General features: G+C 50.9%; 1 protein-coding gene and 1 pseudogene across 1 annotated transcript in view; one reads left to right on the forward strand and one right to left on the reverse strand.

Moving 5' to 3' along the window:
• The window catches only part of TWIST2 (twist family bHLH transcription factor 2), a 37,156-nt gene extending 15,651 nt beyond the window's left edge, over positions 1 to 21,505 (reverse strand). The window contains exon 1 of the mRNA XM_032753284.2: positions 20,857 to 21,505. Coding sequence (XP_032609175.1) covers positions 20,892 to 21,374 — 483 coding nt within the window. The 5' untranslated portion in view covers positions 21,375 to 21,505 and the 3' untranslated portion in view covers positions 20,857 to 20,891. The remainder of the gene's footprint in view (positions 1 to 20,856) is intronic.
• LOC116809733 (uncharacterized) lies at positions 21,373 to 22,928 on the forward strand (annotated as a pseudogene).
• The last annotated feature ends 243 nt before the right edge of the window (positions 22,929 to 23,171 follow it).

Below are 23,171 nucleotides of genomic sequence, written 5' to 3' on the forward strand. Positions count from 1 at the left end.
AGCACTGGTTTACATTCCCACCAGCAGTGCCCAATGGTTCCAATTTCTCCACATCCTCACCAACATTTATTTTCTGTGTTTGTTTGTTTTGAGACAGGGTCTCACTCTGTTGCCCAGGCTGGAGTGCAGTGGTGCATAGCTCACTGTAACCTCAAACTCCTGGACTCAAGTGATTCTCCTGCCTCAGCCTCTCAAGTAGCTAGGATTATAGGCATAAGCCACCACACCTTGCTACTTTTTTATGTTCATTTTTGTAGAGATGCTATCTCACTAGGTTGCCCAGGCTGGCCTCAAACTCTTGGCCTCAAGCGATCCTCCCGCCTCAGCCTCCCAGAATGCTGGGATTGCAGGCGTGAGAAGGCAACCTCATAGGTGTGAGCTGGTGCCTCTTTCTGGTTGGATCTGCATTTCTCTGATGGGTGGCAATGTCAAGCATCTTTTCATGTGCTTGTTGGCTATTTGTATGTCATCTTTGTAGAAATGTCTATTTAAGGCCTTTGCCTACTTTTTTGCAGGCTATTTAATTTTTATTGTTGAATCGTAGGAGTCCTGCATCTCTTCTGGAGAGTAGTCTTCTATCAGATGGATAATTTGCTGATATTTTCTCCCATTCCACAGGTTGTCTTCTCATTGTCGTGTTCTTCGATATACAGGAGTTTTTAAGTTCGACGTAGTCCCATTTGTCTATTTTTGTTTTCCTTGCCTGTGCCCTGGAAGTTTTATCGAGAGATCCCAGATTGTTCCTTTTGAAAGTATGAAATTCCATCTCCGTGGCAGTAAACAAGCTGCAGTGGCCTGTGCCAGCACCGCTTGTGAAATCCCATCTTTAAAGTACTCCTCACCGCACTTGGACCTATTTCCCATCTGTGCAAACCAGTCCACGTTGCTCGCTTCGGAAGCAGGCTTCGCAGGAGTCGATGCCTTTCTCTCAGTGGCATGCTCCCCAGCCTTGTCCTTTGCAAGGAAACCACTTAAACTGCCAAGCATTTGCTGCCCTCACACCTACCCGTGCCATCTGCTGCCTGATGCTGGTGCGGATGACACTGTCTCTCACAGCCCAGACACCGATGCCAACTGACCCCTCTAAGATGAACTTCCTTTCTCTAGAAAATGCGAGAGAATGCAGGTGGATGCCACCCCCATCACTGGACCATCTTGAGAGTCAAATGGACACAAGCCCCTGCACCGGCTGGCACGCAGCGCTCCCTCCAGCCTTGCTGAGCCGTTGGCTTGTGTCCCGGCCCTACCATGCCTGTGGATCAGCCCACGCTGGCACCACACTGAGCCCGGCCAGTGATGCCTGAGTATGTGGGCAACAGAGGATACCGGTCATGGTGGCGGCGGGTGATCCCAGAGAGTCACCAACCTCGGAACACGGCTTGTCCCACAGACACAGTCACAGCCAGGGCTGATTGGTGTCCACTGTGGGAAACAGCATCTTCCATCTCTGTCTCAAGAAGGGCCAGTTTGGTTTCCTGCGGTCCCATAGAATGATGTAGGGATGTGGAATGGGAGGAGACTGGGATCCGTCTGGCCATGCCCCCTGAGTCTGCCTGACTTAGCCAGTCCCCCATCCTCCACTGACACTCTCCGCCCTGCCCCTGTCCAAAGTGGGCAGACTTGGGTTTTGTTTTCTGTTCTTCCAAACCCTGCTTAGCTGTGTCATCTGGACAGAAGCCCAATGCTTACCAGAGCAGGTTGGGGGGCGGGGGAGTCCAGGCAGTTGGGCAGTCAGGTTTGAGGCCTGGAGCTCACCAGCTCGTCTGCACCCCAGAGAGGGCCCAGGGGCTGTACTAGACGATGTCTAAGGGCTTCTCAGCAGAGCCCCTGGGAGCCACGTGCAGAAAGCCTGACCTCCTGGGCAGGCGCACCCAGAGGGAACCCAGGGCACGGGGCTGATGTGTGAGGGATGCGGTCTTTGTGGGTCACTACACTGGTCAGGGAGGTAATTCCAGAATGCCAGCCACCTTCCTAACCGCAGTTTTCCTTGGAACTTCCATTATACTGCATTCATTTTTTCTTTCTTTCATTCCACGTTTCCCGAGCCTCACTCCATGCAGGAGGGTGGCCCCTCTCATGCCTTCTGCTGACCACAATCTCTGCCCCAACACCTTCTTCAGCCCACCTGCTCCTTCTGCTGGTCCCAGGGCCACCCGGCCATCCCCAGCCTTTGCCTCCCACTTCTCTCCCTCCCGCCTTCGAGGGATGCCCCTCAGCTCTGGGAACGGCTGCTTCCCTCCTGGCCTCCTAACTCACCATCGATTTCTTTCTGATGAGGATGTGACCGCCTTTTCAGTTTCTAGTTTCAGGGCACTCAATACCTAAGGGTTCCATGCGGCATCTGCCTTGCATCCAGCTTATGCCCCAGCCTCGGCCACCCCTCTGTGATCTCAATCTTCAGACGCCTGCTTGCTGACAGCTCCTCCGTGCCAGGCCTGTGCCAAAGGGAAAATATTCTTTCCTGTTTATCGAAGGGTTCCCAGCCACAGCTCTCTCCTCCCAGCCTCTTCCTCAGCCCACACTGCCCCAGGAGCTGGCTGGGACTTCTCTTTATTGTGCCCCTGCCCCCAGAGCCACTGCATAAAGCCTGGCGATAACTGGGTATTTTACTGAGGGGAGTGTGTGTGTGTGTGTGTGTGTGTGGGTGTGTGTGTGTGTGTTGGAGGCAGGGCATTTTACTCCCCAAAATAATCTTCCATCCCAGATCAGATGAATCACTTTCCCCCGAGATGCCTCCAGGCTAGGCTGTACAATGGCTTCCCCCTCCCTCCCTCTCCCTCTCTTTCTCCACCTCTACCCCTTTTTCTTCTGCAGAAGAAATGTGGGGGTTGCGGCCCCTCCAATGTTACAGCCAGCCTCCTTCCCTCCAGCTGCTGGCTTCTAGGATGGAAAAGGCCCTCGAAACACGAGGCTGGCTCCTCTGTTTGGGGCAAACACAAGACCCCCAGGCTGCCAGGTGCGTTCTGCTTGGAAGGCAGCCAGGGAATTGTAAATCACAGACGCACAGAAAACACGCGTTTGCATCAGACACAGTGTAGTTTCTTTGTGTACTTGGTGGGGAAACAGAGGCTCCCTCCATGACCCTCACTTGTGCAGGGCATGGGCTGAGCCAGGCATCCAGATGCATGACAAGGACACAGTCCTGAAGGTGCTCCCGGGGTGACAGGCAGACAAACCGTCACAGCTACCAGGCCACTAGGGGATGTACAAGGCCTCAGGAGTCACCACAAATGCCACCAGGAGGGGTGGTTAGAGGCTCCCCAAGGAGGGGACGCTGGAGGCAGTCCTGTCGGGCATAGGGGAGATTCTAGTCAAAGGAGAGCCGCGTGAAGCCATGGAACATGAAGGCGCCATGCCTTTTTTTTTTTTTTTTTTTTCCTGTGGTGGAGCCTTGCTCTGTCACCCAGGCTGGAGTACAGTGGCGCGATCTCAGCTCACTGCAACCTCCGCCTCCCGGGTTCAAGCAATTCTCCTGCCTCAGCCTCCCAGGTAGCTGGGATTACAGGCACTCACACCACCATGCCCAGCTAATTTTTCTATTTTTGGTAGAGACGGGGTTTCACCATGTTGGCCAGGCTGGTCTCGAATTCCTGACCTTGTGATCTGCCTGCCTCGGCCTCCCAAAGTGCTGGGATTACAGGTGTGAGCCACTGTGCCTGGCTGAAGGTGCCATGCTTTAAGGACAAGCATGTGGGTTTGCTCACCTCCTCACCCCCATTCTTACTGGCAACTGCTCCAAGTGCTGGGTACAGGGTTAAAGGGACAGACATGCTCCTGGCCTGGGGAGCTCACCATGGAGGGTGCCCAAGGCTCAGAGGCAGCTCACAGAAGAGCAGGCAGGGCCCGTGCCATGGGGAACCTGGGCGGTGCCTGGCAGGCCTGGCCATCCCGCTGGCAGCAGGTGAAACTGGGGTAAAGGAACCTACATTCAGTGGGCCCGGGTAACACCAGACGTGGTGTGGGGTGCATCGTTCATGCTATTCCATTAACAGGTTAAGCGACAGAGTCAGATCAGTGACTGGGAAAGGTACCCCAGGCTAACCATGCAAAGAACGGCCTGAAGAGGGGACAGCAGATCCCGGGAGATGGGACCAGGAAGAAGGGCCAGCCCGGCCGGGACCGGGCACTGCATGGTGGAGTGACTGGAAAGGGTTCATCACAGCGAATGGCATTTCCACCACACAAGGTGACATCGCACAGACCATGGGGATTGCTCCCTACCTACAGAGAGCATCTAAATTGGTGTATTCACTGGCGCCAGGTATAAAAAGGGACCTCTGAGCAGTGGTAGTGAGGGTTCTCTAGGTTAGGGGATGCCTGTCTAATGCCACAGGAAAAAAAAAAAAAAACTACAAAAGAGCAGATGGCACAGTTGGCCCTGGCACTGCAAATTCAAAAACTCAACCTGCAGGCATGTGGCTGGGCCACCCAAAGCCAGGAGGCGCCAGGTGGGTGACGTGTGTAGGACAGGGGTTTGATCTGCTCACTTCTGGACCCAGAGGCTCCTGTGCCCAGGCTGAAGCTACCCGATCTCCCGCGGGGAATCCTGACACGAGCGCCTCAGGCCTTGCTCCCAATGCAGGAGCACCTGAGAGCAGACTGCAGGGGTGTAGGAACGCCGACAGGTGCCCAGCTGGATCCAGGCCCCACTCACTCTCCGGGGTACTCCCTGCTGCATGGAGAGGTCCCTGTGCACCGTGGTTTGAAGCAGAGAGCCCTGACGGAATGACCCGACTCAGCACGATGGGGCCATACTTGGCATGGAGGGAAAAATCTCATTTTTTAGATAATCGTACTGGCTGGGTTTGCTTCCTGGCTCTGCCCACTGCTCTGTCTATGCTCTCAGCTGAGGAGTTACACGGGTCCCTCAGTTTCCCCCGCTGTGAAATGGGGCCATTCTGAGGATGAAAATAATTTTGCTTGCCCAGTGCTTGCATGCTTGCTGGGTGGACTATCGACAAGTGGAGTGACCTAATGTGGCTTTGCCATCGTTTCTCAAACCCTTTAAGTCAGCTTGCAGGGGGAGAGAAGAGGCCCCTCGGGTGGCCAGGCCCACCGAGCCTCGCAGTAGATGCATCCTCCGGGTCCTCCCTGCAGGCCTTCCGGAGCTCTCTGCTCCTGGCGGATCTCCAGGCCCGGCCGGGCCACACACCCTGCACTCTGGACCTTCCAGGGGGCCTTAAGGAGAGGAAAACCCCTCACAGATGCTCAGAGAAGAGGACAGTCCCACGGGTGTTTCCCAGGGCAGGGTGCAGGCCTGGTGGGTGCCTATACCAAGTGGACCCCGGGGCAGGGTGGACCCCAGGGCAGTGTCCCCACAGAGCAAGCCACGGCCCCGCACCCTCCCACCTCCTCTTCCCCCGCACCTCGGGGGGTACCAGCCTCTGGGCCCCTGTCCTGCTGGTCTTGGCCGGGCCGGGTGGGCTGCCTGGTGCCTTTAGTTCTCCCCTCCCCGGGCTGACCTGGCCTGGGGGTGGGGTGGGGCTCGCCTTGGAACTGGGAGCTGCCTCCAACCCTGCTCTCTGCTCCAGGCCTGGCCCATTCAAACCTTCCTGCTCTGTTTATTTGCACAGCCAGAGGACAAAAAGCTATGGCTCTGAGTCACTCCTGCTCCCAGTCGGCTCTGATTCATGCAGGAGGCCCGCGGAGGGGACTAACCCTGGCCGTTAACCTCTTGGTTTCTTTATGTCTCTACAGCAGTGAGCATCTGTGTCTTCGAACTGAGGATCAGGCCCCAGTCGCCACTCACAGTCGCGTGCTTGGGGTGTAATGTGGAGAAGAGAGGATACCACAGCACAGCCCGAGAGGTCCCCCCTCATCTCCAGCCCCTTCCCCCCATGCTGGTGGAAACTTACAAATATTTCAGTCATCTCTCTGAAAAGGATTTGGTCATCTGGCAAGGGTGGTCCCAGAATTTGCCAGAAATATGTGTCAAATGTAGCCCAGGGTGTAAAGGAAGACAGGCTTAACAAAAATTAGATTATGGCGAAGAATCTGAAAGGAAACAAGAGATTCGGTGCCTGGTTGGTCTCCAGCCTCCAAGGAGATGCAGCCTGGTGCTTCCTCCCTGTAGGTTCTGGAGAAGCTGGCACGCAGGGATGCCCCGCGGACAGGGGGTAGACATACTCCACGGCCGACCTCTCCTCAGTCCCATACATTTGTCATTCATCATACAAGGCCAGGGGGACGCGTGGTTTTCATCTTTGATCCTGGTAAAAAGTGAATAAAACGTCTCTAGCAGCTAAGAAAGGGCTTTTTCTACCTCCACTGAGTGAGTCGGGGTCAAAGCACCTCTTCTCAATTTGGGTTCGGGGAACGGCTAAGGGGTTCATTGTGGTTTTTTCCCGCTTGCTTCCCCAAAGCCGAAGTGGTTTATGGTTAACAACAGATATCCCCAACTACGTAGAGAGGAGTGAAAAAAAGGCAGAAGAAATGAGGATGCTAACACTAACAGTGTGGGGATGAGCGCCGGTCCCATCATGAAGTGCCATTTGGGAACTGCCCAGTGGGTAAAGGCCAGCCAGGAGAGCTGAAACCGCACAGCCCTCATTGCCAAAGGACGTCGCCAGCTCCATCAGGGAGCCGCGTTGGTACATTCCGGGTGCATCCTTCTGAATTATCCTAACGTGAAAGGCCTCTTCTGAAAATGACGGACGGGTGTCTTTAATGCAGACTGCAGAAGATACAAAAATATATTTTGAAGGCCACTCTTTTGTATTACTTCAGCGAGTACCTAAGTCATAACACTGAGTGGGGGTTGCGGTGCGGGCATTCCTCTGTGGGTGGCAGCTGTATTTTCACTGCACCGCCTTATGATGGGACTGGGAGTGGCTGCCCTTCTCTGGAGGGAGGGTCGGTCAGCATGTGCCCGCCACACTATCTTTACAAAGCACTGGGCACCTCTGGATTTGTGTTCTCAAACTGCAGAAGTAATACAGGGCATCTGTAGAAAATCTAGAAATTAAAAAAAAAAAAAAACCCATAAGAAGGAAAGGAAGCTCTTTCATCAACTTTTGGTCCAGAGACATTCGTTCTTGCCACTCTCTCTCCAGACAAACACACCCATGCACGCACACACACACTTTGATTCTCCAACCTGAGATCGTATGAACTGCTCCACCCTACAATCATGGCCGTCACTTTATTAAACATCCACTTACAACACACATTTGCTGACTGCCTAGTGTTCCAGCATATGGACAAAGCAGAGTTTACCCCACCGATTTCACAGGACATTTTAATTTTGTCACCAATATTAATGAAGCTGATATGAATTTCTTTGTTGCTAGGCAGCTCTGCCATTAGTCACTGAAGATAATTCCTAGAAGCGGAATTGTTCATGCAAAGGGTATTTCCAGTCCTAGATCTTTTCTCACCTACCATCAAAATTCCTTTAGAAAGGCTGTGCAGTTTTTCTTCCCTCTGGCAAATAGGATGGCATGGTTCCCCCACCTTCCTCAGTACTGGGGTTTATAATTATGTATTTTTTCCAATTTAATAAAAAATAGTATCCTTCTGTTTTATTTCAAATTCCTTAGATTATTGTTGAAGTTCAACACTTCATGTGTTTGTTGGCCAACTGAATTTCTCCTTTTATGAATTCATACTTTTTGCCCATATTTCCTACTGGGTAATTGTCTTTTTAAATTTTTTAAAGGCCTTTTTCTAGTAAGAACATTAACCCATTGCAAAATAGATTGTAAATATTTTCTTCCTGGTTCTTTTAGAATTTTTGATTGTCATGGTTTTTTGGTATATAAAAGTTTAGAATTTTAATTTAGTGAGTTATTATTTTGCTATTTTATTTATGATTGCTGGACTTGGAATGGTCAGCTTTTGGAAGCAGATGGTAGGAAGGGCCCGCATTAGTAAACACCACTTCAGCTCACTGGATGTTCACCGCTGCCACCTGCAAGACACTGGCCTGATGTCCTGCTGTGTTCTGTCCACGTGTGGCTGTGGTGCTCCGTCCACAGCTGTCCCTGCTGGCCTGGGCCATGGCACCTCAGTGGGATGAAATTATAGTAGGCCCCTTATCCACAGGGATACACACCAAGACCCCCAGTGGATGCTCGATCCCAAGGATGGTACCAAACCCCATATATACTGTATGTGTTTTCTATCTGATGAGCCAGAGACCGGTGGGATGGAGCGGGACAGCTCAAGATTTCATCAAGATACTCAGAATGGTGTGCAATTTAAAACTTATCAATTTTTCTTCCGGAATTTTCCATTTAATAACTTTGGACTGTGGTTGACTGTGTGTAATGAAACTTCAAAAAGCGAAACCATAGATAAGCGGGACGGCTGTAACGGGATTCACCAGGAAGCCTGGCTTTGCCGTTAGTCAGGTGGCAAGTGTGCTAAAAGGCACGCTGACTCAGTGCATTCTCTGACACCACAGTCTCGCCTTCAGGGATAGTGAGATAGAGACAGGGAGGAGGAGTGGAGGAGACAAGGGAGAAACACTGTGCCCCGGAGCCTAAGGGTGCCGACTTGCCTCAGAGCATCCAGATGGTGTCTCTGAAAGTCAGTTGGAAAATCAGTGACGGAGGTGCCCTTTCTAGTTACCCTACACTCACTGGGCGCTGGCTCCAGTGTCCCCCCAGGCATACAGAGCACAGGCTGGACATGGTAGAGACTCCAATTTAGTTACCACGAAGCAGAAGTGGCCAGAAAGGAGAGCAGAGCGTCCCCCAGGAAAAGCAAGTGTGCTGTGCTACGAATGTGAATAATGTGCTAATGAATCAAAGCAGCTGGGCTCTGCGCCTCGGCAGCTGCGGGAAGAACCCCTGCGGCGGTGACTGATGGGGGCCATGAGACCAAGATGTGTCTGGCTTGAGGGTGACCCACGTTCCCGTCAAGCCGACTGCACAACTTAACTAAGGAAGCGGCCAGGGCCCCAGCGGCCAGTCCTCCCATCTCCATCTGGAATCCTCTCTCTCGGCAGCTTTTGGGAATCTCTTTCCCTTTGCGCCTCCTCTCTAGTGGCTTCCTCTTTGCTCCACAATGGGACTGGGAATGGGGGAACAGCAGCATCACATAGAACAGTTTTTTGCTTGTTTGTTTGTTGTGTGGTGGAGTCTTGCTCTGTCGCCCAGGCTGGAGTGCAGTGGCCTGATCTCGGCTCACTGCAACCTCCACCTCGCAGGTTCAAGTGATTCTCCTGCCTCAGCCTCCCGAGTAGCTGGGATTACAGGTGCCCACCACCTCACCTGGTTAATTTTTGTATTTTTAGTAGAATCGGGGTTTCGCCATGTTGGCCAGGCTGGTTTCGAACTCTTGACCTCAGGTGATCCACCCGCCTCGGCCTCCCAAAGTGCTGGGATTACAGGCGTGAGCCACCGCGCCTGGCCCGGAACAGTTTTTGTCTGCTTTTGGCAACTCAGCCCTTGGTGAGATCCTTTGGGATTTGCTCCAGGTTCTCCTGAGCCCTCAGTCTGGATTCTGAAAATTCAAACAATCCTGGAGCCCAACACCATCTCTGGGGCTTCTATAAGTGTCTCAACATCGGACTGAATAACGCCACAAAGGCGATGATGTCTTAGAGAGAAACAGGATGGCATCGTGGCCAAGGGAGCACTCAGAGTTGAGGGAGAACTCACAGCGGCTCTCTGGCCCATCCTCTTGGGTGGGTGGTTTTGACAGTGTCTCAAACACAGGTGGCTCAGGAGCATGTAAAGGGTGCACAGATCAGGAAGGAAGAAAAGAAAAGTGAGCAACCGAAGGAAAACACACAACTGGTGCTGAACGATTTAGTGCCACCCTCCTGGTGTCTCCAGGTGTCTCCCTGTCTTCTGGGAGCAGCACCTGCACACACGAAGAGCAGGAATCCCATGACTCTGGAGGTGGCACCAACCCCTTGAGGGCCTCTGAGCCCAGAACCAGCCTGAAGTGGTCCACCGAGCGGGCGGACGAGCCCTGGGCTGCGGACAGCCTGCTGACGGAGGCGAGGGGTGTGCACTCATGGGCCACCCTTGTGTGTCTTCCCGTCAGGTACCAGACTCCCCCGCCACAGTTATGGCAGATGCTTCTGGCTCTCATCTAGCGGCTGACTGCAAGAGGCATGGGGGTTTAGAGTCAATCCCTCTCCGCCTCCGGCCCCCCGAGGGTGAGAACTCAGTCTACTGTGGAGAGGCTTCAAGAGGTGTAATCGACATGTCACAAAAAGCAGAGGGCAGGCAAAAGAAACAGTGTGCCTCAGAATTGTTTGACGCACGTGTGCGTGTGTGTGTGTGTGTGTGAATAAACACATTAGGAACTAGATGTCGAAAGGAAAATGCTCATGGGCACAACTAGAATAGTTGGATAAGCGCTGAAGCAGGAGGATAAACTGGATAACATCTCTGAAAAGTGAGTGATGGGTGAACGCTTAGCCCCTTAGCCCCTCCACCCCCAACTGAACACCTCAGTTACCAGAGATGCACATGGTCTGGGAAGTAGGATTTGTTTTTTGTTTTTTTTTTTTTGGTGATGGTAGTAAGATACATACAATATAAAATTTATCATTTGAGCTTTTAAAGTATAGTGGAATTTAGTGCGTACACCTTGTTGTGAAGGCAGCCTCGCTATCTAGTTCCAGAGTGTTTTGTATTATTCCAAACAGAAACTCCACACCTGTTCAGCACTCACCCCCGATACCCCGCCATGAAGCCCGAGAAGCCTCCGGTTTCCTTTCTGCCTGTGTGGATTTGCTTATTTGGGACATTTCATATAAATGAAATCCCAAATATCACAATATGTAGTCATCTGGCTTCTTGAGCTTAGCATGATGTTTCCAAGATTCATCAATGCTGTAGCACATATTACACTTTTTTTTTTTTTTTTTGAGACAGAGTGTTGCTCCTGTTGCCCAGGCTGGAGTACAGTGGTGCAATCTCGGCTCCCTTCAACCTCTGCCTCCTGGGTTCAAGAGATTCTCCTGACTCAGCCTCCCAAGTAGCTAGGTTTACAGGCGCCTGCCACCATGCCCAGCTAATTTTTGTATTTTTAGTAGAGATGAGGTTTCACGATGTTGGCCAGGCTGGTCTTGAACTCCTGACCTCAGGTGATCCACCCGCCTCAGGCTGAGGGCAGAAAAGTGTTCTCCACTGCTTAACTTCAGTCAAGACTTAACTTCAGTCAAGTCTTATTCTGAACCGTGAATCCCCCAGACACAAGACAATGGGTTCTGCCCAAGAGAGTCACTTGGGGAGCTAGCTTGCCTCTCGCAAAGTCAACAGCCTTTGGTTTCTGCCCAATTAAAATTTTCCAAATTAGAAAAATACCACCTCAAAAAAGCTTACTAAAGGGAAGAATCACATATAATTTATTCCAGAAACAGCGACTTAAATTAATTGCAAAATCTGTTGTAGAGAGTCACACTGATCATGCATAGTCACAAGCATTTAAAAGTTCTCAGAATTAGTTAATTATGGTTTCACATTGTGATGAACCAAGTAGGAGAAAGCCCAGTGGATGCGCCCAGGGAGCCAGAAATGCACAGCAGCTTCACTTTCTGCCTCCCCACTTCCTCTTTTCCTCTTTCTGGTTAGAAAAAGTGAAATTATGTAATTAACATTCAACAATATTTGCAACTTTCAGGAAACAGTACAACAAAGCTGACTGTCCAAAAGCCTGGTACAGAGAACCCCCAGGCCAGTTGGCTTTGGAGGAACCAGCCGGGAGGACAAAGTCTGTCATCTGCCCAATGTAATGGTGTTTGTTTGCTTGTTGTTTGTTTGTTTGTTTTGAGATGAAATCTCGCTTTGTCGCTCAGGCTGGAGTGCAGTGGCGCGATCTCGGCTCACTGCAACCTCTGCCTCCTGGGTTCAAGCAATTATCCTGCCTCAGCCTCTTGAGTAGCTGGGATTACAGCCGTGTGCCACCACACCTGGCTAATTTTTGTATTTTTAGTAGAGATGGGGTTTCACTATGTTGGCCAGGCTGGTCTCGAACTCCTGACCTCAGGTAATCCGCCCACCTTGGCCTCCCAAAACGCTGGGATGACAGGCATGAGCCACTGCGCCCAGCCTCAATGTAATAATTTATTGCCGTTCAAAGAGCTCTGCTATTCAAGCAGAAGGTTGCTTTACGAGACAGACAAGATGGTCGTTTGGCTTCTCTCAGCAAAGACAGGGCTGGTTCTGCTTCCTCTGCAAACCTCAGCGATGGCCTGGCACGATCGTCTCTTGGAAGCTGTCTTTAGATGAGCCAAGGCTGTTAAAGTGGTATCTGACTGCAGGTTTAGATCTATCGCTATTAAATCCCGGGGGAGGAAATCAATGCTGAGTTACCACTTCCTTTCCTTAACCTTGGCAAATGCTGAGCCGTGCTGAGCTCATGCTCAGACATTCATCAGCACGACCTGATAGGTGACTTGGGCCTCAGCAAAGATGGGCTGCAAGGCCCGTCCAGCCTCAGGGACCAGGGAAGTGCCAGGGTGGTGGGACAGCTACTTGCAAACAGCCAGCAGCAGCGTCCTTCCTCTTGCTCTCCGGCTCCTCTGTCACGGGAGGGCCCGCATGTCATGGTGCCCCTCCCCTGAACAGTCTCAAGCCCACCCAAGCTCCCTCCAGTGGTCCTTGACCCCAGGCACAGCAGATGGCCCCCTGACCACCTTCCTCTGGGGGCCTCTGCTTTCTGTGGCAACTGAATCACTTGCGATTGTCACAGGCCCCTCAGAGGCAGAGCCCCCTCTGGGGCTTCTTTGGCACACTTTGCTGGGCAGTGTTGATGCCTGGGACCAAACAGGAGCGGAAGGCACCTGAGGTCCTTTTCAAGTGTCTGCAGCGGCCTCCCTCATGGCACTATTGCAGCAGTGTGGAGGGACCCTGCTGGATATTTACGGTGTTGTTTTTCTGAGAATGGCAGGAAGGGTGCTTTTTCTGAAAAACCGCTGTCTTCTAGGTCTCTGAGGGACACTGAGGAAGAGGTGCTGGGTCTCCCGTGGCCAGCAGCAGAGAGAGGCACATGGCCCCGACACAATCCTGGAGATAAATACAGAATGGGACCTGCTCTTAAGAGACCTGAGTCCCTTCCATAGCCCTGATCCCTTGTGAAATTCTTTATGTATCACTTGACCTATTCACATCCTAATCTTCTCTTTTATTTCGTCCTTCATAAAAAAAAGACTTTTCCATGTTATAAATTATAAATGATAGATTAACGTGCACAGGGTTGCTGGGGACGCACGTGGAAATTACATTGTTCCACACTGAAATTACATGATATTATTCACTTGTGAACTGTAGTAAAACAAGAAAGGAGATGACATACAGCAACATTGAAACGAGCAGAGAGGTGAGTAATCGTGCTCATCTTTTGCCTGTTGTTTAATTAGAAGAAAATCTCTATTCTCAGAAAAAAATAGTCTGAAAGAAAGTTTTGGAATTAGCAATAATTTAACACCCAGTAAAATGCCCTTCAATTAATTCTACCCTTCCAATGCTGCCGGCTCGCATGGGCCACCTGGACCCTGCCTATTAACACCTTCGCAGTCACACAAGACGGGACCTCAAGATAAGATCTCTCCTGGCCCTACCTCGGGGGCCATATAACGCCAGTCCTGGATGCACCCCCTCTGCCACAGCCACCACACGGCCCCCAGGGAGTTTGGGGATCGTTGAAACAGGTCCTTCTGCACCAGAGAAATCAACAAAAACAGGGCACCTTGGGATTCTTAGGGTATAGATATCTGTTTGGGGCACTTCTGGTATCAGTGAAACAATACTTTTAGAAAATAGTAACATGACCTCACGAAGGAGAGGGAGTCGCCAAGCACACACCGAGGCGGGGGTGCTGAGCACACATCTACGGGCCGCACGAGGCTTTGCTCAGAGGGTCCTCGGCCATTCGGTATTTACAGTCTGTATTTCCACGGGTGACTGAGCTGTCACGGGACCTACCTGATGGTGGGCTTCTCGTTCTTCCTCTATTACTTTTTTATAAAGTGAAACCTCAAGTGGACTTCAGTTAATCATTTTTTTAAAAGATGCTATTTCAGCTAAAGAATGTAGAAGAGTATGTGCTGGTTTGGGGGAAGCGGTAGGAAAGACTTGCTGGAGAAGAAATGTTCCCCAGACAGAAAAAAGAACGCAAAATGCTCACATCTTTCTCTCCTAGCTTCCCATCTACACATGCAGATTATTATGAAAGAGAGGGAAGCCAGGCGGCTGGGCACATGCTGAAGATTTTGACTAGTTACAAACCAGTATATATGTAGTGTGTGTATATATATATATATATATTTGATTTCAGGAAAATTAATCCTCATTGAAGATGCTGTCCACCCATTAGTGTCCATGATGTGAACAGAGGCGTGTAGATGCCCAATTTGAGAAAGAGGAGTCTGCCTTCTCCTCCTTCCTTTCCCTTCCCTTCCAATTTGCAGTATTTTAGGCATTTCCCAAAGAAATGATAACTGCCTTATTCTGTTATGTATCAAGACAAAATAATCTCCTTGAGACTGCGATTTAAGGTTCACACAAACTTTCTGGAAGGGACCCAGTCGGTATAGGTTTTGCCAACCCTGCAGGCTAGCTCGCGCCGCGCCTGTGCGCTCTTCCGTGGAGCTAAAAGTCTGGACTGTGGAAGTAAAGGACAAGTAACAGGTCCGGGGAGTCCACGCAGGCAGCCAGCTTGCGACTCCGAACGCTCTGCGCACCGGCCACACGAACCACTCAAAGAGCAGAGATGAAGGAAAGGAAACGGTACTTCTAGATCTCGTGATTAAAACAAAACGCTGCCTGCTTGCATTTTCACATACAGAATGCTAATTCAAAGTAGAACAGACAAAGACAGCCACCGTGGCGGCAGAGCCCGAGACTGTACATGACTGGCCTGTGCTTTCCTTTAGGAGGTTGTTCATGCTCCAAGCTGTCCCTCGTGGAGCCCCTGCTTCGGAAACAGGCCAAAATCTCTCCACCCTTCAGCAGGGGCATCTACTTACAGAGACTGAACAGAAATGCTCGGGTGGCATTTTGTCTGCATAGCGATAGAAAAACAGTAGTAACGACGAAAGTTGCAATATTTTTTTCTCCACGGGGAAGACAGCAAAAGGATCTCTAACCCTCCCCTCTCACAGCAAAAGGCTAAAAAGCTGCCCTAGCCCCTCCTGGGGGAGCCGCTCTGCCTGGTGCTCTGGAAAGGCTCTGTCTGTGACCACGCCACAAACCTCAGCCACAGGGTGGGGTCTGATGTTTAGTCAAGGTCGAAGGATTAATACAAATCAAGGGGTTTGCCCAAATCTTTCCGGTCAGTCACACACCAGACCTGCACATCCAGAAACACAGAGGTGAACTGTCCGTCAAATTAGACAGTGAGAAATAGGAATCTAATGCCAGACCACATAACAAAATTTACCATTTCCTCCCAGAAGACGCTGATGGCTATTTTTTTAAGGCAGAATGTGAACTAAAAAGACAGGAGTATTTTCCAGGATAATTGAATGTGATAACCGAAAGCTCTTTTGAGTTCAACCCTGTCTTTCATTTCAGTGAAGGGAAATTCTGAACTAAAGAAAGGAGAGATGTGTCCAAGTTTAAAGGCACTGCTCTTAGGGTCTGAGAAGTAAAACTATAGTTCTACATGAGACTTCGACAGAAGCTGGGTCATCTAAATCTTTCCCTGGTCAAATAACAGAGGAAAACACTATTAGGATAGAAAACTGCTCAGTGAGGGACAGCCCCAGTAGACAAGTAGATACTGCACTCAGCTCACGCAATCACCCTCTCTCATCCTCAGAATCACAGGATCATCATGTTATTCTAAACACCGCAGTTGTGGATGAAATAGCCCAGATATCTGAAGCATGTCAGATACCCTTTGGGTTCAAAATGACTATTTTCAACTAAACACTAAAAAATTTTCCTCATGTCGGAATCAAGTTATGTGCTGGCTTTTCCAATTTCAGATCCAAGTCTCCTTTTGAAGTGACAACCATTAATAATCGCTGAAGAAAAATCACACTGTGCCTCAGTTTACAAGAGCTTAAAATTCACCTTGTTAATGCTACCGCCCTCATTTCCAAATCAGCATTCCGGTAAGGCATAGTTTAATATCACTCAATCTCATTCAAAGGGTTACTACCAAACAAAAACAGAAAATATGTTTCTAAAACAATTATTCATTAAAAATAACTATAACTGGGCTTAGGGTTTGAGTTTCTGTCTCTCTCTCTCTCTCTCTTTCTCCCTCCCTCCTCTGCTATATCCTCTCCCTCCCACTGCTTATGGCTCCAAATACTAAAACTTCAATCCCTATACTTCTTGGTGAATAATTTTTATAAATCATTGGCTTTAGAATTGTGTGTTTATGCTTAATGAAAGTTAATATAAAATTAGTATCTTAAAAAGCAAATATAACACAGGTATCAGTTTAAGGTAGATATTTCCCAAAATTTTTTGTAAAATATTTTCTTTGTTAGTATAGGAATAAATGTATTGCTATTATAATTGGTATTTTGCCTTTCATATTTCTGGGATACTACTCTTTATTTAAGACTTATAGGGAACCACTTCTAATTAGTTATATATTGGAAATATATTGAGATTCCTCAAATGGCGTCAGAAAAAAAAATGTGGAGTTTTGCTCAAGTCACATTTTTAGTTTATTACTCTGAAATAAAGCTTAGTAGTAATTTCTTAGATAACTTGCTTATCTAAACATATAGATTTAATACTTTTGTGGAATATCTTTTTTATTTTAATTTTGAGATAATTATAGATTCACACGAGGTTGCAAGAAATATTATACAGAGATTCTCATATCTTCACTCCTTTCTCCCAATGATGACATCTTGCAATTATCATAATCAGGAAACTGGCGTCAATATCGTCCCCAGACCTTATTCAGATTTCACCAGTTTTACATACACTCCTGTGTGTGTGTGCATGTGCATGTGCGTGTGTGTGTGTGTGTGTGTGTGTGTGTGTGTGTGTGTTAGTGCTATGCAATTTTATCACGTGTAGACTCAGGTGACCATGCGGAATATCTTTCTAATCAGTTTCTGTTTGTAGTGTTTCATCTTGACTTTACATTTGAAAGCATCCATGTCTGTATCTATTAGATTCTGTGTCTCCTTTATGGTTTTCCATTCCTTGGCTACAGTAACTTATTCATCTCTTCTTTGAATTTTATTGCCTCATTTGTGAACTCTCTGCTAGCGGAGAGTTCTGTATTTGGTTTGCTTTTTGCAGCACATTTATCCTTTCCCAGGAAAAGACACAAACATAAACAGACATTCCAGCATGCATTCACAGGGTTTTTAAAGACACCAGTGAGAATAGATTAATATAAATACTAAGCTTAAAAACTGTCATAAAAGTTCAGCCTTTAAAATTGGCTTATTAAAATATTTGTTTTTTTTAAAGCCCAGATTTAAACTAAAGTTATGAGTTATAGTGCTCTGCTCAGAAAGAGTTTACTTTATGTGTGTGGCTTTTTTTTTTTTTTTATTTTTTTGCCAGGCAAAAGGAATCCAGCATCTGTGCCGTCTACCCAGAACAGAGTGAAGTAAGGATGACAAGAACATGGTTCAGCTCAAGATCTGTCTGAAAATATGAGTTTCAGGACACCTCAGTGAAGTATTCTATCTCAAATGGTCTCAAATAGCCACTGAAGTCTGAGGAAGTCCCTCTCCAGCAAGATGAGTAGCAAGACTTCCCTGATGGAAGGCCGAAAGGACTGCTGATGTTTAAGAGGACAAGACCCACATTAACAGGTCAAATCCCTACATCAGATCTTATTGACAGGTATTTTGTAACCAAACATTGCTTATATTCCAGGGAGCTCAGCCTTTCATTCTACTTCTTCTAGGCAAGCAAAAGCTCCATTGAGATTCTGCATTTCTGTTCTTCTCCACGAAGAACTGATTTTCTAGCATCCTGAATACAGCAGCTAACAAACACCTTTGAGAAGGAAATTTTCAGGAGGGAGGAAAAGCCTAACATATATTAGATGGTGAAGGGGTCACGCAATTTCTTCAAAGTAGCTAAAAGTTATCAGAAAAAAAAGTTTGTTGAGTAAGGTAACCTATTGAAAATCTGTGCACACTTTGCAGAAGTTAGAGAAGATGTTTTCTTTAACCACACAGCAGGGAACAGGACAAATGTCTGATAAGTAATGGTCACCTTCCCCCACCCTCCAAGCCAGGTGGCCGGGACCCTGCTCCGAAGGCGCAGGCATTTAATGAGAATACTAAAAAAATCCTTTTGAGATTTTTCCATTAGATGAATCCAACTGACTGGCCAAAGACACCTGATTTATTGTCTAATTGTGCTTTTAAATAACAGGCCAAAGAAGAAAGGCAGGATAGATATCAGCACCACCCGCGCTCCACCATCTCTTGCATTTCTCTTCCTTTCAAAGGACAATTTAGGCTTTGTGCTGCTGTTGCTGTTAGTCTCAACACAGTTTTCTTCACATACGTGAAAACATCCCACATCAAACATTAAAATCACTTGCAATGTACTGAAATGTCTAGAGAGTCTTTGCTGATGCATATAATTAATGCTTCTTAGAAATGCTACAGATAAAAACAAATGCTGTTTAGCAACATTTTCAGGAAATCAAACCAATTATAATTGTATTGATCTTATAGGAAATAATGAGTTAAAAACAAAAAGAATGACAGGATATCTGCCTAACGTGCCTGATAAATAAAAACAAGGTGTGTCCAGAATCACTCATGGATAAGAATTTTCCATATTTCTTTTCTCTTCTTTTAGAGTATCTGTTTAATGAAACTAGCTTGTTTGAACTACTCAGTTATAGGCCAGTATGTAAAAATAAAAATAAAGAGGCTCCTTATAGATCATCAGCTCTCCCACTAACTGTGTAATTATCTATTATATTTTCAAGGGCTTTTTTCCAAACAAGCTCTTAGCACTGTTTTTATTTATTTATTACATATATTGCATTTTATTTTTCTATAATCTTTAATGGTTACCTATGGCTGATTCTCTAAGTTTTGAGGAGTGCGATTATTTTTAAATGAATTTTAAATGTTCCTGCTAAATTCTAGCAGCATCATATCTACCGGTATTTGTTTTCAGTAATTTTCTGGAGGGCAGTCTTAACGATAATTACAGTGACATTTTCCTTAAACACGGCTCAATGTGTGTGTTTTTAAAAAGATGACATTCCTCATCTGTTTGTTCTTATTTCAGATGTGCTATAAACCATGAATGAGGTAAAGCATAAATGGAAGTAACTAATGGAAGCTCATTATTTAGGCAGCAAAAACCAGAATTAATGTATTACCCCACTGTAGCGTTTCGTACTCAGCCAATCCAAACTTTCCTAGAGAAATATGTGATTGAGACACTTTCCATCTGTTTTTGACAAAGACAGGAGAAGATTCCCACAAGTTGTTTTCTGCTGAAAATTATTTTTAAAAAACTATACAATTATCATTATCTCAGGAGGTTCTTTCATCTAAAGAATTTTTAGTGACACCGAAATAAAAGCTAAAAAAAAAAATGAAATAAAACCCACCTGTGCTAGATCAGCTTTTCGTGGCCTCAGCAACAACATTCGCAGATATTATAGAACCACATAAAAAAAGAAATAGATATGTTTGGGAGAATAGGCGGCCGGGTGCTCTTGATTAATCTAAATTCCTTCTGTGTGAATTAGAGACTTTTATAAAAACATCGCAAGATGTGAGAGGAACTAAAACATACTAAGGGGGAAGGATTTTTAACGCGGCCCCAGCAAAAAGAACCCTGTGCCCCTCCAATGGCCCTGGATGGCGGATGAGAGAGGGGGCTCGCCTGCTCACAGAGCCTAAGGACGGCGCCTCCGTGGCTCGAGCTTGTCTAAAGGGACTTGGAAGGTGTCTGGTGAAAAGGACCCGGTGCAGGACGCCCTAATCGCTCTTCCAGAGGAAACCAGAACTTCGAGTGCTCCTGGCAGCTGTGTTCCCCGAGGCTTCTCCTCGCGCAGGGCCCAGCGCGCACAGCCTCCCTGTCCCCCAGACCTGTTTCCCAGCCTGGACCCCTCGCCCACCCCTGCGGGGCTGGACCCAGGACGCGGCACGGGCGGGGCCCCTCCCGGGCACTCCATGGTCAAGGTTGGGACTCAGGGCTCCCAGCTCCTAGGTCAGCTCCACCTGCCTGCCGGCGCCCTGGGGCTCCGCGCGGCTACGTCCGACCCCCCTGCCTCAGCGCTCCAGGCTCTGCGCTCTCGGCCCAGGGCTCTTCTCGGGCACTCCCGGCCCTGTGGCTGCTCTGGCCCCGAAGCGCAGGGCAGTTTCCTCCCGTCCTCCCCAGGCAAACCCCGGAGCCGCAGGCCCGCACCTCTACGCCCACTGGGCCGGCCAGGGAGCCGACGGCCGGGGACCCCGGGCGCGAGCAGCTGGGGAGATCTGAGTGTCCGCCCGATGAACGCGCTCTACTCTTGCCCAGGAAGAAAGCGAAGCCATTCTCCCGGCACCACCCGGCTCAGGCAGCTTCGCGGGCGGCCTGCGCTGCGGCGGACGCAAAGGGCAGCTGGTCCTCATATCCCAGTCCCCAGCCGGCCCCAGGAGGTTTTTCTGATGCTCGCTCCTTCCACCGCCAACCACGGACACCCACACACCACCGAGAATGAAAAATGCGACCATTTGTCTAAGTATCTTAAGACCCCGCCCGGGGAGTCACCGGTCCGCCGGTTCCCAACTGACACCCTCGCGTGGAAGTCTGCACTCAGGGGTGTCCCTGGGACTGTGAGCGTCCCGCCCGCCCGCCTTCCTTGCTAAGAGGAAAAGCGCACGGCATCCACGCCGCCGCGGCCCGCGGGGCCTCCCCGAGGAGACACGCGCAGGCCCCAGTGCCCCTGCGCCCCTGCCGCCCGCCCCCCGCAGCGGAGGGCGCCCGTCGCGCGCTCAGCACCTACCCTGGCGCGCCGGTCCGGAGGTGGGTGGCGCGGCGCTAGTGGGAGGCGGACATGGACCACGCGCCCTCCATGCGCCACACGGAGAAGGCGTAGCTGAGGCGCTCGTGGGCCACGTAGCTGCAGCTGGTCATCTTATTGTCCATCTCGTCGCTCTGCAGGACCTGGTAGAGGAAGTCTATGTACCTGGCGGCCAGCTTGAGCGTCTGGATCTTGCTCAGCTTGTCAGAGGGCAGCGTGGGGATGATCTTGCGCAGCGCCGCGAAGGCCTCGTTGAGCGACTGGGTGCGCTGGCGCTCGCGCACGTTGGCCAGGATGCGCTGGCTCTGCAGCTCCTCGAAGGACTGCGCGCTGGGGCTGCCCTTCTTGCCTCGCTTGCCCGGGGTCGGGCTGCCATCTTCGCTCGACTTCTTGCTGTAGCGCCGCTTCCGGCCGAAGCGCTTGGGCTGCCGCTCGAGCTCCTCCTCGCTGGTGCCCAGGCTGTCCACAGGGGACACGGGCGAGCTGGAGCCCTCCTCCATGGCGCCCGCCCGGCGCGCGTGGGGCTGGGGGCGCCGGGGCGCCGAGCGCGCGCCGCTGGCCAAGCCCGCGGTCGCCGAGCACACGCTCTCGGAGTTGCTGGAAAGGCTCTGATTTCAAGGCCGGCTTGTGCAAAACCGAGGTCTCCGGGAGAGGAAGTTATTCTAACTTTTTTGGAAACTCTAGCCGGGCTGGGTTGCTAAATAGTTGTCAGGAGCTAGGGCGGCGCGCTGATTGGCCGCGGTGGCCGGGGGCAGGACAAGTTCTGGGGCCTTCGCCGGCCGCCCCCGCCCCCCGGCGCGGCACTTTCAGTTTTGCCTCCCCCTTCGGCCCCGGCGCGGAGGGCATCCCGGGGGCCGGGTCCTCGCCCGCCGCCCGCGCCCCCACCCCGAACGCAGGGCACTCTCAGGCCGCCCCGAGCCCTAGGCCCAGCCAAGCCTGGCTTTGTCTGAGCCTTAACGTAGAGATCGGCCCCCACTGGGCTTTGGAGGGTTCTCTCTCTGGGCGTGAGGGGCTCGAGAGGCGAGTCCAGCCCCAGATGCGCTCCCCGAAGATGAGGACGCAGCCAGGAGCCTCCTCGACCTGCGTGGGTCTTGGCCGCCCCCGGGCGCACAGCTAGTCTGCACCGCGGCCCGCAAGCTTAGGCCTGGGGTCTGGGGAGCTGCGCGGGCAGGGGTCTCGGTGCCCCGACCGCCAGTGTAAGGACAGTCGGGCCCCCCTGGAGACGCCCGTGCCCAAGGACATGCCGCCAAGATCCGTGGAGGTGCCACCCTTCGGGCCAGCGTGCCTGTCCGGGACCATTTCTCACCCTGGCTTAATGGGGAGCCCCGGCCCCGACGCCCTTCCCAAACCCTCCTTCTAACTGCTTTAAAACAACGCCACAGCGAGCCTCTGCGGGAGCGCCCGGTGCCCGCCGCGCCCGCCTGGCTGGCCCTGCCCGGGTTGCTGGGCGCGGGTTGGGGCGTCTGCCGGCCCGCCTCGTCTGGCCCCAGCCTCTGCGCTCCGCCTTCGCTTCGCGGGTCAGCAGAGGACGGAGGGCGCTCCGGGAGCTGCACGAGGCTGCCCCGGGCCCAGCCTCCGCTGCGCTGGCCGCCCGCGGGCAGCTCCGAGCAGGAGGGCGCAGGGTGGCTGGAGTGTGGGGCCCGGCCTCGGTGAGCGACACCACGGACCCCGGCCCCGGGCCATCTGGACGCCGAGCGCGAGCGCGTTTGAAGTGGTTCGGGGGCTCTTTGTTCGCCAGGCCGCTCTGGCTCTGGGCCTGGAGGTGGTTTACGGCTTTGATGCCTTTGAACCTATTCCCAGGTGACCCGGGCTCAATTAGGCCCCGGCCTGAGCCGGGCTGTCAGGCAAGCCGCGTGATCAAGGGCGGGCTGGGCCCTTTTATTGAAGTTGAACCCTAGGCCGGGGAGTGCTCGGCCTCCGTTGCTCCTCCCGCCGGCCAGGCGGGCCGCGAGGTGGGGCCCGCGGGCCACGACCACCGCGTTGGGAAACCCGAGGACTGCAAAGAGCGGGCCCTTCGCGCCCCTGTCCGAGGGCCCTGGCTCCGGCCGTTCTAGGGGACATTTTACCAATAATCCGTCCAGGAAGGCAGAACGCCGAGGAGCGGGCCCGCGCATGCATGTGACTTGGTGGCAGCGCCCTGCGCAGTGTCTGCGCACGGGACCCAGGGCTTCAGTTCAATGACTAAAGGTTCTGCAGAGCCACCGCACCCAGCCCCACCCGGCCTGACCGCCCTCCTTCCTCGGCGCTGGGAAGGCCCACGGCCCCTCTAGCCCAGCAAAATAGCTTTCCAGGTCCGT

Source organism: Hylobates moloch, unplaced genomic scaffold (genome assembly GCF_009828535.3).
Source record: "Hylobates moloch isolate HMO894 unplaced genomic scaffold, HMol_V3 SCAFFOLD_1, whole genome shotgun sequence".
NCBI classification, from domain to species: domain Eukaryota; kingdom Metazoa; phylum Chordata; class Mammalia; order Primates; family Hylobatidae; genus Hylobates; species Hylobates moloch.